The sequence below is a fragment of the Peromyscus eremicus genome, chromosome 7 (genome assembly GCF_949786415.1).
Source record: "Peromyscus eremicus chromosome 7, PerEre_H2_v1, whole genome shotgun sequence".
NCBI classification, from domain to species: Eukaryota; Metazoa; Chordata; class Mammalia; order Rodentia; family Cricetidae; genus Peromyscus; species Peromyscus eremicus.
The window spans coordinates 93,741,908-93,760,281 of record NC_081422.1 but is presented as its reverse complement, the minus strand read 5'-3'; the positions used below and the strand labels follow the sequence as shown (position 1 = coordinate 93,760,281).

At 40.0% G+C, this 18,374-nt stretch overlaps 1 protein-coding gene across 4 annotated transcripts in view; it reads left to right on the top strand.

The window, feature by feature from the left end:
• The window catches only part of Armc8 (armadillo repeat containing 8), a 95,581-nt gene that overhangs the window by 62,933 nt on the left and 14,274 nt on the right, over positions 1-18,374 (top strand). For 2 of the 4 annotated variants that reach the window (XM_059268441.1, XM_059268439.1), the window contains 6 exons: positions 4,646-4,728; positions 5,025-5,106; positions 7,679-7,765; positions 9,449-9,541; positions 11,782-11,931; positions 12,882-12,977. In XM_059268441.1, coding sequence (XP_059124424.1) covers positions 4,646-4,728; positions 5,025-5,106; positions 7,679-7,765; positions 9,449-9,541; positions 11,782-11,931; positions 12,882-12,977 — 591 coding nt within the window. The remainder of the gene's footprint in view (positions 1-4,645; positions 4,729-5,024; positions 5,107-7,678; positions 7,766-9,448; positions 9,542-11,781; positions 11,932-12,881; positions 12,978-18,374) is intronic. The other 2 variants (XM_059268440.1, XM_059268442.1) reach the window with 2 other exon arrangements.

Here is an 18,374-nt window from a genome sequence, read left to right as displayed (position 1 = left end):
ACCAGTGTAACACTTAGTCCATTGACCTAAACCTCATCAGTTTCAGATTTAGTTCTGTAGTTACATTTATAGTCCTTGTCCCCAGAAGAAAAGGAATGACCTCCTCCACTTGAAAGACAGCCTATTACTAGTACCCCTTCTGGTTGGATGCGGTATCTGTAATAAAGGACAGTATCTCTTTTATGGAATCTCCAACAAGACCCGTGGGTCAATCAGACAACTTCCACTTGCCATTACTCTTACATCCTTGAAGGACCTAAGATTCCATTCTGGCTGCTATGACTTGGTCCCTTCCAAAGTTTTGGAGCGTGGTACTGGGGTCATTAAGAGGTATCATAGAGAACATGGTTTATTGCTCGTGCCTTTCCAACCCCAGATCTGTAAAAAAAAATGTGGCACTACCATGAGTCAGTGGACCTTGGTGGTAGTCACCTCTAAGCCCTTCCCTGTTGACCTGAAAATTTGTTGTCTGTATTTCTAAACCTTTCCTTAAAGCCTTGTAATCCCATGTTTGTCCTCATTTGGTCATGGTATTCTCACTGTGGTGCTTCCCTATACCCCAATCAACATGGCTTCAGTGCTCAGGCTGTAAAGCCTTGATTAGATCATGCTGTTCATTCACACAAACTCCCTGGATGCTATTTTGAACTGGAATTCTATGTTCATATTCTGATTTTTGTATTTTTACCCTCTTATGAATCAAAGTCTCAAGTTTTGAGCTTCCTAGAAGAACCCTGGCAGGGTTACTGAAATCTGCTTTATAACAACTTAATTTACAAATCTGTACCTATATGTAGATGGCCCAGGAAAAGTCAGTTTGTACCCAGATGGAAAGAAAGACTCTCAAGATAGCCTTAATGTAAAAAAAACAAACAAACAAAACTTAGGAATTAAGTTTTTGTTAGGAAATAAGTTTTGTAAGCTTCATGTACTCAACTTGATGTATTCAGTATAACAAAGGTAAAGAAAAAAGGGACAGAATGGAGAGGTTCCAATAATTCCAGTGTTTAAGTGGTGGGCACTAACAGTTCTTCACCATCCTCTCTGAGCTTGGTTACTCCCTAGAAAGGTCATTAATGGTCATTCCCCAATTAATAGTAAAAGCCCCATTCTTCAGAATGGTTCTCTCTCCTCCCTTCCTTTCTTCATGTTTCTTTTGTTTTTCCTCGCTGAAGCCCATGATCTTGTCACTCCTTTAGATGCCTTTGCAGCTGTAGACACAAACACCATAGCACTGGTCTGGTTGCCGCTGTTCAGCACCAAGTTTGATGGAGCAAGGACTCTCGCCATCATTACTATTTCCTTGAGTTTTAAACCATGTTCATGACTAGACACTCATATTTGCTGAATAAATGAGTGCAGGAATGCATGTAGGAACTGGATTATTTGTCCTACCTGGTTTTGATACGTGTTTCACTAGGCATGGTCAGTCCCTGACTTTTTTCCTGTTTACCTTGCCTTCCATAGTACTTCTGAACAATCTAATGGTCTTGTCCAGGGAAACGGAGTCTTGTCCAGGGAAACGGATTGTTGTTTGCCTGCTGATATCATGGAATGATTGCTGTGTCTTCATTTTGCTGAAGACCTAGAGAGGCAAAGTGGATTGCCTAAGCTTATATAGCAGATGTAACATTGTATTTTACATCTTCCACCTAAGCTTATATAGCACATGTAACATTGTATTTTACATCTTCCACCACTAGATTGACTGGCCAATCATTTTATTATGGTTAACACACTGTTCCCTCTCCCAGGGCTGTTGATTGTTGACCTCAATAACTTTGGGAAGGAGGTCATAGCCTTGATGTGGGGCTATACTAAGCTTTTAGAATTTTCTAGCCTGTCTCTTATGGAATTAGGATCTTTCTTGAGGCTAAGCAGTTTCAAACATTTGTTTATTTTACATGTATTTGTTTGTGAGAAGTGTGTACACAAATACTATTTGTGTGCATGGGTGTCTTGGTTCATGTTTGGTGGTCAGAAGACAATTTGTGTGAGTCAGTTCTTTCCAGCATGTGCATTCCTGGAATCAAACTCAGGTTGCCAGGCTTGGTGGGCAAGCATCTTCACCTGCTGAACCATCTTGTCAGCTGCATTCAGGTATTTATGACCTGTTGCTATATTGAGATAGTTTTTATTAGATGTTTATATGATTGCTAGACTGGTAGATTTACTTCTTTGGCTAAATGTAGCCAGTAAACATTATCCGTAAGTCTCTATCAAGTCTTGCCTGTGCCTCGGTTTCCCAAGCACCTGAAGTGAGTGCTGATATGTTTTCTGGTTTTTAGAAAGTAATCCTGTGTCTCATTCTCCTATACACACACAGGCTCTGATGAAGTCACTGTAAAGATACAAGAAGGAAATGGGGAAGTGGTCTAGGGGCTCGTAGGAGAAGGGCTTTAAGCTTCATGTACCCAACTTGATGTATTCAGTATAACAAAGGTAAAGAAAAAAGGGACAGAATGGAGAGGTTCCAATAAGAAGTGGGACTTTGAGCCACAGCCTCGTGGTCCCCATCACTCAGGAGCCTGAGGTGACAAGATCACTTGGGTTCCTGTGTTTGAGTTAGAGACTCAACTAGGGCAACATAGACAGACCCCATCTCAAAAAGGAAAAAGTGGGCTGAAGTGGGAGATGGGTACCACAAGGAACATGGGGATCTCTTCCAGGTGAGTACAGGGTGGGGGGAAGGGGTGGAGGGAACCTGTGGTGAAAGTCTGACAGGTGGGATTGTGTCTGCTGAGAAGCTGGCAGGCATCTACATTGGGAGAAAATTAGAGGAGAGTTAAAGAGTAGCTAGCATGAGAAAGAAGGCATATGAGGGGCTAGAAGTGATAATGGGCAGAGCATGGATGCTCGTAAAAGGTAAGAATGTGATTAGGGTTGGTTTGGTATAAGGAACTTAAGCATTCTTGTACTATATTGTACATATTCTTGGGCTATTTAGACACTGAAAACACTATATGAAAATTTCCTTTCCTGATCTGTGGCTAAAGTGTGGTTCCTGTTCTCTTTCTTGCTCCGTGTGTGTGTGTGTGTGTGTGTGTGTGTGTGTGTGTGTGTTACATGTATATATGTGTGTTATGTATATGTTTGTAAGTGAGAGGACAGCTTGCAGAAGCTAGTTCTCTCCTTCCACCATGTAGGTCAGGTGCTTGATCTCAAGTCCTCAGACTCAGTGGCACATACTGTTAGCCACTGAGCCTTCTCACCAGCCCAAGGTTTTCCTCCACCCTTCCTCCTCTTAATGTGTATGAGTGTTTTGCCTGTATGTCTGTCTGTACCACCTGTGTGTACCTGTTGAAGCCAGAAGAGGGCATTGAATTCCATAGACTGGAGTTACAGAAGGTTGTGAGCTGCCATGTGGGTGCTGGGAATCAAACCTGGAGCCCATGGAAGAGCAGTGCTTTTAACCACTGAGTCGTCTCTCCAGCCCCAGGTTCTCTGTTCTTGATAGTAGAGGTCTCTTTACTGGTCACTGGTAATTGGAAATGACTTCTGCTGCTGGGCTCTGAACATGCTGAGGTTTCTCTCCTGTTCTGAAGTCCAGCTTCTGAATCCATGTCACTCTAGGTTGATGGTCTTAAGCTTCATCTTTGGTTGCACACTGAACTCACCTTCTAAAATCACAGGTTCCTCTCTCTGCAAGAATCTGGTTTAACTGGTGTGTCCTGGACATACAGGCTATCCACAGCTCCCTCGTATTGGTCTGTGCTAGGTCTTCCAGGTGAGAGTACCAACTCCTCCCAATGATGGATCATTCATGTTTAGAACTGTTAACCAGAGCAATATTACAAGTGTTGCTAAGTGCATGGACTCTGCAGTCAGGTCAACTTCCTAGGACGTCAGTGAGAATGTTCATACTAGCACTTAGAGAAGAGATAATAGAAGAGTCAGATAACCAGAGACTATAGAATGCTTAGCAGGACTACTGGCTCACACATGAACTCAACAAATATCCATTGACGATGTTAATGTTTTGTGATTATACTAACACTTTACTAGGAAAAGTCTATTTTTCTGTAGGCCTATGCAATTTAGCTTAATTTCCTTTGCACACTATTCTTTTATCAGTACCTGGCTTAATGAAGACTGATTTCAGAGTATCTTTTAACCATAAGAAACAAAGCGTAATGATTGTTGTGGTGTCATGTATCAGGGCCTGGTGCTGTGGTGAAGGATAGCAAGGGTTACTTGCAAATATTTCACTTAGTTTAAATTTACTTGGTAAGGTGGAGCCACAGAATAGCTATGTCAGAACTTATAGATTTCATTCACTTGATGAGGACATTGTGGACTATGATTCTTTATCATTCTTACAGGGAAACGCCTCATGGTTTACTTGCATCCCCTCACTCCAGATCGTTTATGCACACCTCTATAGTACTTATGCTATGTAAATTTTGTTTTAAGCATCTTTAAAAATCAACATAATTATGGCTGCCATTTATCCGGGCTTGTCCTTAGTGAGTGTTTACCCCGTCTCTAGTGAGCTGCCTGTCCCACTGCAAGGTGATTGTTGAGAGGTAAAATCTTTTGCTAAAAACATTGAACTCTTAATGGACACTAACATACTTGCATTTACAAGCGGTGAAGTTTGTCACCTTCATGTTGTTATTTATGCAGCATTAACCTTTTTCTCCAGATCATTGAGACTGAAAATATGATGGACCGGATTGTGACTGGCTTGTCTGAGTCTAGTGTCAAGGTGCGGTTAGCTGCTGTCAGGTATGAGCTTTACATGGTCTGAATAAAAATCCCTTGCTGTGTGTTTAGCCCATTTCCTTTCCGGTCCTTCACTAAGCGCAGGATGCAGATGTTCCTGGAATGTCTGCTCAGGTGAAGTCATGCAGTTGCAATGTTACCTAACAGAACCTCCAACGCCCGAGAGGTGTCTTGCTGTAGCTGACTTAGTATCGATAGCCATGCTTGAAGTGTCCGTTCGTACTAGTGAAAAGCCAAGCAATTGATTTGGAATGTGAGTTTTGGCTTCTTGGGAAGCTAATTTTGATCATTCTTTATAGATGTTTGCACAGTTTATCCAGATCTGTACAGCAGCTTCGAACCAGTTTCCAGGATCATGCGGTGTGGAAACCTTTAATGAAGGTGAGAAAGTCACAGCAGTTGGCACAGAGCCTGTGAGCTGAGCTGGCCAGCAGCACCCGGGTCTAGGATTACATCTGATTCTTTCATAGAACATGTTGATGTTTATCTTGAGTCAGATGTTCTGAGCATCTACAGACTTAGAGAATGCATTTCTCAGGGCAGCGTTTCATGTGTGAGAGGGAAGGCCCAGCCCAGGCTTCTTTATTAGCTTGAGCTCTTAGTACTCATTTGGTCTTCTCTGTGTTTATAATTACTTTTTAAACTTAAATCAAGAGTTTTCCTTGTAGTCTTTGGGTCATAAAAAAGAAAATAATTGGCTAGTTATAGATATAAAATAAGATTAACTCTGCTTTTGGAATCTCCTATGCCAGCAAGAAAGAATTCAAGGCAAATAAATCTGAATTGAAACTTAAAGAGTGCTTGCAATTAGTTGCTGCTGATAATGTTAACCCCCATACTGAACCACAGTCATCTTGGTCTTTGATTTTTTTTTAATGTCTTAAGTATGCATTTCATTTATTCGGTAGAATTTTAAAATTTGTTTTTTGTTGTTTGTTTTTGAGTACTTACTAAGCACTAAGTGAAGCCTCCAGGCACATCGGCCTTGTAATAGCCGTCTTACCCTTGCTTAAACTTCACTTTAGAGTAGGGACGTCAGTATGGCAGAAATAAGAGGAAGGTCAAGCAGGACAAATGTGAATTAGACTTTAAAGGTAAAATGAACAGAAGGATTTCTTTCTGTGAGCAGAAATGCTGTGTATGAAAGATGTAGGAAATAGCAAGGGTGCCTTCATGACTATCATAGGATGGAGTGTAATGAGACAGACTGATGGATAGATAACCAGGTGGGAGCTAGGTGATGCATCTCTGATATCTTAGAAACTGGAAAGTAGAGGCAGGGAGATCATGAAGTGAAGCCAGTTGGTCTGTATAGTGAGACTTTGTTTTTGTGGGGTACTACTGTTATCTGCTTTAGAGGTGGAATTGGACCAGTGCCTTGGGAATTAGTGTGCTGACTGGTTCTTATAGGAAAGTTGGTCTCATGGCAGAGTTTATTCTTTGAGGTCTTGAAGTAAGATGATAGTTGTTGTTTAAGAAACAATATGAGCCAGGTGGTGGTGGTGCACGCCTTTAATCCCAGCCCTCAGGAGGTGGAGGCAGGCGGATCTCTGTGAGTTTAAGGACAGCCTGGTCTACAGAGTGATTTACAGGACAGCCAAGGCTACACACTGAAACTTTGTCTCAGAAAACCAAAAAAAAAAAAAAAAAGAAAGTATGAACCCTAGAGCTACCTCACTGGAAGGAATGACAGTATGACAGTATTGAGTATGTGATTTGTGTTTAGGTTTCTATGCTACAGCCTTGTGAGGCTTATCAGGACAAAATACTCCTTCAGGTTCTCCTTTGCTGTGGGCCTTCCTTCTCAGCCTGTGACATTGCACTTGTCCCATTCATTTCTTGACATTATTCTCTGAGCTTGTTTCACCTTACTTCCCCTAATGGACATATGGCACCCTTTTGAAAACGACTCACTTCCTTCTGTATTTTTGTTTCCTGAAACTCATTAAGAGCCCCCAACCTCAGGAAGGTTATTTGCCTACTCTAACTACAACCTTAATGCCTTTCCACACTGGTAAGGCACCACCGTGGGAGTTGACTGGTTTAGGTCAACAAAAGTCTGTTTCAGATTCACAATCTCTTATCTAAAACCAATGGAGCCAAATGTGACATTGTTAGATATTTGAAGGCTCACCTCAGTTAATATTTTCTTTTACAGTTCCTACTCTTTCTTTTCAGGGTTTTGTTTTTTTGTTTGTTTTGAATTACAGCTTGATCATAATTTATTTAAATTATCCATTCAAGACCTTTTAACTATTTTCTGTTTCCCAAAATAACTTGTTTCATGTCTGGAGTTCTTTTTTCTGGTTACTCAGCTCAAAATCTCTATCATACACATCAAGGATAGAACAAGGTGACTTCTGTCTACTTCTCCAAGGGCAAATGTTGAAGGAGCAGCTTGGAAGAGTTTTGTACTCATGGCTATATGTGACTTCAACTCTCAAACTATGATTTAGTCACACATTTAAGATATAATATTAGATACAGATACTCATACACATTTTGATTTCTCATAGCTGAGAAGCTGCTTATGTATCTAATAATTTTTCTTATTTGCTTTTCCATATATTTTAATCTGTTGGTTAACAAAACACAAGATAATAGCCATTTAATTTTAATAAAAAAAATTTTGTTTGTGTTTTAAATTTTTCTGTTTGGGTAAAATTCATATGCATGTATGCATGTGTATAATTTTTTGTTCTGGGATCAAACCCAGGGCCTCATACATGCTAGACAAGCACTCTACCAACTAAGCTATACCCTAGCCCTATTTTATTACTAAAATTCTATTTGCTTGACAGTAGAGGTCAGCTTCTGAATTGCCTTATTTTTTCCTACACACACTGTCTAGTATGAGAAGTCAGGTTGAAAGATGATTGTTCAGGGTTTTACTTAGTCATGACCTCACCTTCAGCATTTCAAAATTAACGACCTTGCCCTTTTTATTCTGTAGGTTTTACAAAATGCACCCGATGAAATCCTAGTAGTAGCCTCTTCCATGTTATGTAACCTTCTTCTTGAATTTTCTCCAAGTAAAGAGGTCAGTATCGTTTTCTCTCACCTGGCTAAAGTTTAGTCAGTCACTGGTTTTTTGTTTTTATTTGTTTATTTATTTTGACTTTTCAAGACAGAGTTTCTCTTTGTAGCCCTGGCTGTCCTGGAACTCCCTCTGTAGACCAGGCTGGCCTCAAACCCACAGAGATCTGCCGGCTTTGCCTTCTGAGTGCTGGGATTAAGGTGTGTACCATCACCTCCCAGCTTTTCTTATTTTTTAAAAAGAATAGTTGGTGTTGAAATTTGTGGATTGGGTTGAAGAACTGCTTCTGAATTGTTTGATTTGGGTAGAGAAGGAGACAAGTCACTTATTTTTCAGTATTGGAATGACTTCCCATTACCTGTCATGTTCAACTTACTTCATAGATGTTTCAAAGCCCAAAGTAATATTCCCCTGTAGTCTCCACTGCTTGGGAGACTGATTCAAGAGAGTTCCAAGAGCCCAAGAATTTGAGGCCAGCTTGTCTATAAATAAATAAAATATATCACTGTATGTGGTTAGCCTATATTGAAATTGCACATAAAGAAATAATTATAAAAATATAAATAATAGACTATTTTCAAACAATGTTTACTAAAGAATAAATTGAAAAACAACTTGTCTTTGAAAACCAGGATTGTAAGTCATTTCAAGGAAAAACTCCTTGCATCAGAAAGTAATATTCAGTGGTCATTGTTTGGGGAAGAACAAATACAGGGATTTTTTTCTATTATTTCTGTTCTTGACAGTTTTCTCCATGTTTGATGAATTTAGTGGTTTTCACTGCTCTTCCTGTCTCCCCTCCTCCCTCTCCTACTGAAACCCTTCTTCCCAGAGAATCACTCTCTTCCCGTACTTTTGTGTGTCATCCGCTGTGTTGATTAGGGTTGCTTGCATGACCATGGGTGGAAGTTACTTCCTAGAGCATGGGCAGCTTGGCTGTGGTTACACACTGAAGAACATGACACCCTTCTTTCCCAGCAACCGTTAACTGGCAGTAGACCCTCAGGAAGGGGTGGAGTCTCGTAGGCCCCTTTGTGACCATGATGAAATGTTGATTGACAGCCCAGTGTTTGTGTGCCCTTTCCTGGGTCTGTACAGCTGAATTCCTTAAGTTCTTTCTAGTAACCACTTGGCATGTGGCCTTGAAAGGTATTCATTAACGGTAAATCTTCATCTTGTAAAGTCTGGATTTTTAAGAACTCTAGAAACCCATTTTCAGCTAGGTATTCTAACTATATTTGGTAGTTAGGCTATTGTGGCCATGAGATGTGGTATGCCTTTAAGAACACAGTTGTGCTGTGTTCATGTCATGGACTGTTAGTGCAGAAAATAGGCCTGAAATGAGTTCTGCAGTGTGTTTGGATTGGAGAGAACAAGAGCGGGGAAGTAGATGAGGTTGTAAGAGTCTGTGTGAAATGGGCCCGTATTAGGATGCCTACAGACTGTGTGTATGTGTGTGTGGGGAGGGAGGGAAGGAGGGAGGGAGGGAAGGAGAGAATGAGAATGTCTTCCTCAAGTTAACTTTTATGGTGCATTAATTCCTGATTAGAATTGGTGAGATGGAGAAGAGATTATACAGTCAGTGGTGAAGCAGACACTGGTTTGCATATCTGAATATCTGATGCGGACTCTGTTTTTTATTGTTATTTATTTATCATTCTTTCTTGCTCCTCCTTTTCCAATCAGCCAATTTTGGAATCAGGAGCTGTAGAGCTGCTTTGTGGATTGACACAGAGTGAAAACCCTGCTCTACGAGTGAATGGGATTTGGGCTTTAATGGTATGTTTCTCCCTTTTAAAGTCACAATTTACAAGAAATATAGAGGTATTATCAAGTTATGACTATGGAATGTGTTCTGGAATTTTCTTTCTTTCTTTTGTTTTTTTTTTTTTTTTTTTTTTTTTTGGTGGGGGGGAGGGTGTTTCAAGACAGGGTTTTTCTGTGTAGCCTTGGTTGTCCCGAAACCTGCTCTGTAGGCCAGGCTGGCCTCGAAATTACAGAGAGCTGCCTACCTCTGCCTCCCAATTGCTTAGTTTAAAGGTGTGCGCTACTATTGCTCAGCTAGAATTTTCTCTTTAAAAAACTGGCTAACATAGTCCAGTTTTCTAATGACTTAAAGTCTGAAAGATTCTGTGTTCATTATCTTTCAGGTTCAGCTGTGAATGAATTGTTTGGTCATATAGCAATTCCTCATTTGGGAAATGAAGTCTGTGTTCATCTGAATGCACTACTTGTCATAGGAGCTGCTTATTTTATATGTGTATATAGGGATATTCTTTTCATTCTTTACATAGTAAACCAAGGCATAGAATGATTGCTGTTCTAACTGACACATAAAATTTCATGTTTATGGTGTACATGTTTTAAAAGATAGACATTCTGAAGTAGCTGAATTGAGCTAATAGAAGCATCACCCACATGGCATATTTTATAGAGTAGTTACCTTGCCAAAATAACATAACTGGTGCATAAATACTTAGTAATTGAACATGACTGATAAATATAATAATAGTTTCTAAAATTTTGAGATCAGAGCCATTTTTCTCAAGATCATTAAAGTAAACTTCATTAATTTTTGAAAACAAGTAAACCTACATGAATTTTAAAAACAAACTTACAGTATTTACAATGTAATTGCTGTGTATCAGACCAAAGCTAGGTGCTTTACATTTTTCTTGCTATTTTAAAACTATCTGATAACTTTATTTAGTGGGGGAGTGTGCACACATGCCATAGGTGAGGGGACACCCTGGGGGTGGGGCCCGCATCATAGATAATCTTGCTCTCTGAAATGAACACCTGACTAGAGGATAATAACTACATATAAACCACCATTTTTTTTAATCTGGTAATCAAGAGAGATTTATTTCTGGGGTAACTTGCAGCCAATAGGGGTTGGTTACAGGATCCGGGAGAGATGAGATACCATCCAGCGGACAACTCTGGTTTGGTCTCCCATCCAGCTTCTAAGACCACAAGGTATCCAGAAGGGGCAAGCAGGTGTACACCTTGAGTCTTAAGGGGCTCCCTCTCAGCCACGCCCCAGGGGCAGGTCATAGGCAGGTGTGGCAGTTACCTGCTGTCACTCTAGGGGCAGTGTTTCAAAGTCAAAGCTGGAACAGCTACCCACTGCAACCTCCCAATTGTTTTTGTATGAAAATAAACCTTCATAGTCAAGACATCATTGCTATGAATAGTTCAAACTGAGGAACACCTTGCTGTCTCAGGCAAGGACACTATCAGGGACAGCCTTACTCTCCCTTTGTAATGCTTTGTGGCTTAGACAGGATAAATCATGGCTGGTCTGACTCACCGTAGCATTTCTCAGTTCTAATGTGGTAAAACATTCAACCTTTGAACATTTCCCTTCTAGAACTTTAAAGGGCAAAGGCAATCAGATGTATTGGTGCTTCCAGTGTTGCTGTTTGTTTTTGCTCTTTTGGGGGGCCCGCCACCCAGCTCCCAAAAAAATCACTCATGGAGGCTTATTTCTTATGAATGTTCGGCCTTAGCTTGGCTTGTTTCTAGCCAGCTTTACTTAACTTTAAATTATTCCATCTACCTTTTGCTAAACCACCAATTTATAAGAGACTTTTACAGCAAGTGTTTGCTTATGAATTGTTATTTGGCATTTGCTATTTTTTTTTTTCTTTAGACACAGAGCTTGGAGTAAACTGGGCTAATCTATTATATGAATTAGAAAATAAGTAGAAACAAAGTAGCCACTGGCCATCTGAGTTGCTAATAGTCAGGGCATACCTCCCACCCACTGAGAATTTCCTGTGTGATAGGGTGCACCATCGTAGCACCTAGCATAAAATACATAAAAATATGCTCAAAGGTAATAAATGGGTTTGTTTTGTTCAAATGCGCATGTCAGTAAGTGATTATATTCCTCTTACAGAAGGATATCTAAGAGTGGTTGTTAGTGCTCTCTATAAGTGAGTATCAGAAAAATCGTATCACATTTAATACAGTGACCATAGACATGATTCTTGTAATATCTTTAATTCTTTCAGAATATGGCTTTTCAGGCTGAACAGAAAATAAAAGCGGATATTTTACGAAGCTTGAGTACTGAACAGCTCTTCCGGTTACTATCAGATTCCGATTTGAATGTACTGATGAAGACATTAGGGCTTCTTAGAAATCTCCTCTCCACTCGGCCTGTAAGTAACATCCTAGGATTCTCCATTGCTCAGCATCTGTGAGTGAGTCAAATGCTGTTGACTCCAGAGAAACAAGTTCACTTATGGGGCTGTCACTTGCACAGATGCTCAGGAGCTGCCATGCTGTACAGTCCCCTACCCGCCACCACTGCCTGCATGTCGGGTCTCCCTCCCTCCCTGGTGCTGGATGTATACCTGCCTTGACTTGTAACTTTATCTGGTTTGCTGACCAGAGTGGGTCTTCTCATCTGCCCAGTCATTGTCTCCGAGGCCTCTGTTTCTCTTTGAAAATTCCTCTCAGTATCATTATACAGAGACTGTCCATCCCCCTGCTCACATATTGATGTCAATGCAGAGAGAAATGGGTGTGTGAAAGAGTATGAGAGGCTGAGCCTTGCTAGTGGTTCATTGTGGCCACTCTCTGATATTCCCTGACCATCATCATCAGTGGTTGTCGGGTAGATAAAGAGCATGATGGCCCCTTCTCTGCCTTTCTTGTCTTTTCAGTCATCTTACCACATTTGTAACCTAAGACCGTGTTAGTGACCTACATCATATCTTCCGTGTCTGGCTCCCCATCCATTTTGTGCTTCTTGGTCCTCAGTGGTTTTAGTTCTCTTTATAATACACAGAGGAAAGGGGGCAGGGGGAGACGGATGACTTCAACACACAATCCACACTGGTCTTTGGAATCTGGTTCTGTGTGTCTTGTTGTTCTGCCTGAAGCAGTTGTGCATCATGTAACGTTGATAAACCTTTGTAAGTCAGGTGTAGTGGTACATGGCCTGTAATCCCAGCACTTGGGTGGTGGATCAGGAATTCAGGGTCTTGATCAGCTGCATGAGACCCTCTCTAAATAAACTAAAACGAAAATGAAAGAAAAAGAGGCCTCCTGTGGTCTTTTTCTCTGGTTTCCAGATGGTAATTGTGGATTTCCCATTGTTTTACAGCATATAGATAAAATAATGAGTACTCATGGAAAGCAGATTATGCAAGCTGTCACTCTGATACTGGAAGGGGAGCATAGCATTGAAGTTAAAGAGCAGGTATGTGTTGTGGAGAGCTTTCTGATTGTAAGTACAAAGATAGATCTGTAGTCTTATGAAATATGACTGCAGAAGACAAGATGAAGGGTCCTCCACCACCCTTTCAGCTCTTTCGATGATTTCTTTCCCTGGAATAGAGGAACACATGACCAGAGTCTGTAGTTTTCTCCTTTATGTTATATAACATATACACTGTCCCTGTCTCTAGAGGAACTGCCTCCTTTTAGCATGCTGGACTTAATGCATCCTAGACTCCAGGATTCACTGGAGATAAGTCTTCTCTATCACTATACTCTGAACTCCCAACTCCGAACTCAAATTCCTGCAGCTCCAGTCAGATAATTCCTTATCCTGAAGGCAGTTTGGTTTCTTTACTCTTTGGCATCTTCTATTCTTGGTTAGCATTTCAAACCTTTATTTTCTATAGGACATATTTAGAGAAGGTATGAAAGTACAGCAGCTACATTATCAGGGACTCAGTTGGGAGTCACTTTCTGTATTTTTTAGAATTTATCATAGAAGTTGTGTATATTTTATTTGACCATAAGAATAAAAGTGACCTGCCAAGATGATACCACAGAATCTGAAGCACTGCTAATGTTTGTTTTCCTGACATAGTTGTTTGGCTCCAGGCTCTGTTCATATTTAGAATTCACTGAGCTGTGTGTGTGTATGTGTACATGAATACACACACATAATGTTATGTATGTGAGTGAGAGAGAGAAACAGAAATTTGTCCCAGATCATATGGAGTTGTTCTTTGTGATCCTGACTTAGAACAGTCCTGGACATCAGAGAGTTTAGGACTTGATTTGGGCCTGGATTTAACAACAACAACAACAAGAGTTGACTAAGTCATTTTAAGACAAATATCTTAGGTGATTTAAAATTAAAAAGTAAACTTTAGATGTGCAGTAACATTGAGAAGGTGTAATCTAAGCATCATTGGAAGTGGTTGAAATGAAAGCCATCAATGGAGAATGAGGAAATATACTAGTCAAAAGAAACTGGTCCTTAGAAAGTGTCCACATGTTGTCTGTGGAAACAGCTCACCTAGGTAGAGGTCATCCATTTGAAAAGAAGCAAGGCAGAAAGGCCAGGCAAGATTCAGATGTGGGCAAAAGACCAACAGCAGTGTGTTTTCACAGGATGCAGATGTAGATATGGACACTCTCACAGATTTTGGAGGTGACCCAGAGTGGGTGTGAATAGGAGACTTAAACTGCCTAATTGTTAGCTGGAAGTTCAGTCCTTCTCAAAAGCATTTAATGAATTATTTTTATTGGGGCATACATTAAGTCGTATACATTTGCAGTACATATACATGTTCACAGGTGTATTTATCCATGAAGCTACCTGTCTTAGTTAAGGTTTCTATTGTTGTGAAGAGACGCTATGACCATGACAATGCTTATAAAGGAAAACATTTAATTGGGGTTCAGAGGTTCAGTCCATTATCATCATGGTGTGACATGGCGGCGTACAGGCAGATATGGTGCTGGAGAAGGAGCTGAGAGTTCTACATCTTGTTTTGCAGACAATAGGAAGTAAGCAGTGTCACTGGGTATAGCATGAGCATAGGAGATCTCAAAACCCACTCCCACAGTGACACAACTCCAACAAAGCCACACCTCCTAATAGTGCCACTCCCTATGGGGGGCATTTTCTTTCAAACCACCACACTACCACTGCAGTTAAGATAGTGACTGGACTTGTTGTTGTCCTTTGGTTGGGAAGAAGACAAGTTTGTCTGTTCATATCATTCCTAGTCAACAGGGCACTGGGAAATATGGCAAGCAAAATAAGTAAGGCACAGATTGGAAAGGATGAAACAGAACTGTTCCCCAGACACAAAGGGTTGTGTAGAGAATGACAAGGACTCATTAAAAAAAAAAAAAAATCCAGAACTAAGTTAAGCAAGGTGACAGTATAGAAAATTAGTTATTTTCATAAATAAGCAGTGAATGGTTAGGAATAATGCTAAAAAACAGTATCATTAGAAGTAGCTTGAAAAAAAAACAAAGTACTTAGATTGAAATATCATAAGGGTTTGTATACTAAAAGTTATAAGACTGATAACAGTAGAACTAAATAACTAGGAGTTAAATAAACAGAATGTTAACAATGTTGGCTCTCCCTGAATTGCTTTACAGACAATATAATGCCAGACATGATCCCAGAGTAAATAAATATTAATATACTTATGAATTACCAAATTTCTGGAAAGTAAAAGGAACTAGAATAGCTAATCCACTTATAAAGAAAAAGAAAAAAAAGTGGAAGATCCTTCCACGCTACCTGATTAAGACACTATAAAACACAGAACTTAAAACAGTATACCATCAGCTGACAGATAGAAGCAATTGGAAAGTTTAGAAATAGACTCACATGTGCATGGTTTGATGATAACTAACAGAGATACTGAGGTGGAAAAAGGATGTCAGTTTTTAAGGGCCAGAAAATTAACTTTGAACTTTATCTCACACCTTAGATAAAAATGTACTCATAAATCTAATGTAAAAAGTAAAATTATAAATTTTTTAAGACAGTAGAAAAAAATTGAGATTTTTAAGGCATGACCATTAAAATAGCATCCAGGAAAGGTACATTGATCTTCATCTTACTGTGAAACCTCTACTCTATGGAGTGTACTGTTAAGAGCATGAACTGCAAGACACCCGCCTGAGGGAAGTAACTGTGTGAGCACATTGAACACAGTGACTTGTGTCCAAAAGATACAAGCTTTCAGACAAAAATAAAACAACCAACAACAGATACTCCACAATAAAGTATCACTACAGATCCTTTAGAATGGCAAGCAGTTAGATAAACATTGTTACATTACTTGGTGGGGGGAGGGGGGTTGTTGGTGTGCTTGTGAGGACAGAGGACAACTTACAGGAGTCACTTCTCAGGTGGAACTCAGGTGGTCAGGCTTGGTGGCAAGTACTTTTACCTGCTGAGCCATTTCACCAGCCCTAGAGTGGCCAACATTTTTAAATAGCCATTTATACAATTGCTACCAAGAATGTAGTGGGAATGCAAAATGACACACTTTGAAATGTGCACTGTTATCCTCTGTGTCTGGATAATTGGTCCCCTCCCCTGCACGTGGATACAAAGTCTTCATTTTCCTGTCCCGTTTATAAGATGAATGGGCCATAGTGATGTATGTAATCTACAGACATTCTTCTGTATACTTTAAATAATCTGAGTTGTCTTTTGTAACAATGTAAATGCTCTGTAAATAATCATAATATTGTATTGTTTAAGGAATAATGACAAGAAAAATGTATATATGCTCACTACAAACACAGTTTTTTCCCCTGGAATTTTTCCATCTGTGAATGTGGAATCCACAGTAGAGGTGCAGTTGTAGTTATCACACTGCTTCCTATTAATAATACCTAAAAATTACATATATAATTAGTATATAAAGTGAAAATCTATTTTCACGAAAATCCTGTCAATGTTTATAAGAATTTTTATCCATAATCACCAAACAATTAAAACAAAGTAAATGGCACTCAAGCAAGGAATGATTAAACTATAGAATACCGAGTAGCAACTAGGGGTGGGGGGTAAACACAATGGGCAAGTTTTGATATATTCCACAGTGTAGATGAATCTTAGGTACATTGTGCCACATGAAAGAAGATAGGTTCAGAAGCCAGCATGGGAGGCAGTTCTGCTCATACAGCAATTTATAAAAGCCAGCAGTGAGAAGAAAGCAAAGCAAAGGCATGCATGGTGTCCAAGGAGGAAAACTGGGGAGAGACAATGGTAGAATTACTCCATGAGCGAGGGAGGATTTTAGGATTCTTCTCACAGGGAAGGACACCAAAAGTTTAACTTTTTATTTTATTCATTTGAGGGTTTTGCCGTGTGTGTGTGTGTGTGTGTGTGTGTGTGTGTGTGTGTGTGTGTGTGTTTTGCATGTGTGCCTGGTGTCTGAAGGCCAGAAGAGGGCATCAGCTCCCCTGGAACTGGAATTACAGACAGTTGTGAGCTGCTGTGTGGGTGCTGGGACTAAACCTGGGTCCTCTGGAAGAGCAGCAAGAGCTCTTAACTCCTGAGTATCTTCTCCAGTCCCTGTAGCAACAGTTCCTAGGTTTGGTAAGCAGTCCTTGAACCTCTTTAGTCTATGTTTACCCTACTGTGTGGTGTGTGGTTTTTTTGTTTGTTTGTTTTGTTTTTTTTTTTTGGTTTTTTGAGACAGGGTTTCTCTGTATAGCTTTGCACCTTTTCCTGGAACTCACTTGGTAGCCCAGGCTGGCCTCGAACTCACAGAGATCCGCCTGGCTCTGCCTCCCGAGTGCTGGGATTAAAGGCGTGCACCACCACCGCCCTGCGGTGTGTGGTTTTTAGATCTTTACATTGTATGTATGTGTGTCTTTTGCCTGCGTGTGTGTGTGTGTGTGTGTGTGTGTGTGTGTGTGTGTGTGTGTATGCCTTCAATAACCTGGAACTGGAGTTAGAGACAGTTATGAGCTGCCGTGTGGGTGCTGAGAATTGAATCTGGGTCCTCTGGAAAAGAGCAGGCAGTAACCACTGAGCCATCTCTTCAGCCCCCCTGCTATATGTTTGATACAATTTTGAATGAGTTTTAAAAACTGATTTCCAATAAAAGAAAAATACTCATTGCTATTATATGGACAATTTTTAAACATTGATGATCTTTCATGTTCACTCTTAAGCCTTTTTTGTGAATTACTCAGAATTTTCTGTCTGTGAATGAATGAAAACATTTTAACATATTGTTTTTGTTTTGTTGTTCAGTTAGAATGCCTAGTATAATGGATATATAGGAACTAGTAGAGTGGACATATTTGTCTTGTTCCCTATATTAGAAGAAAGCATTGTCTCTCAGCATTGACTATGAGAAGTGTAGGTTTCTGACAGAACGTGAGCAGAACAACTGTTGCTCCCATAGTTCCAAACTTGAATCCCTTGAAATTAGTTGCTGTCAAACCCTTCTCAAATTTATTACCCCTGTGAGTTAAACTAAAAAGAGTACAGATCCAAGCTTCCTTTAATCTCAACTCTTGGAAGGTTGAGGCAGGAAGAATGTTGCAAGTTTGAGGTCAGCCTTGAGTACATATCGAAACTCTGCATGTAAAACACAAGCACGCATGTGTACACACATACACACACACACACACACACACACACACACACACACACACACACACGTAAAAGGTCACTGAGATTGTTGAGTGAGTAAAGGTATTTGCCTTACAAATCTGACAACTTGAGTTTGCTCTCCAGAATCCACATAAAGGTAGGAGAGAACTGACCCCATGCAGCTGCCCTTTGACCTCTACATATGCACATGGCGTTTACACCTAATAATAGTTTTCTTATAAAAATGAAAGATTTTGTTTTTACAGTACAAAT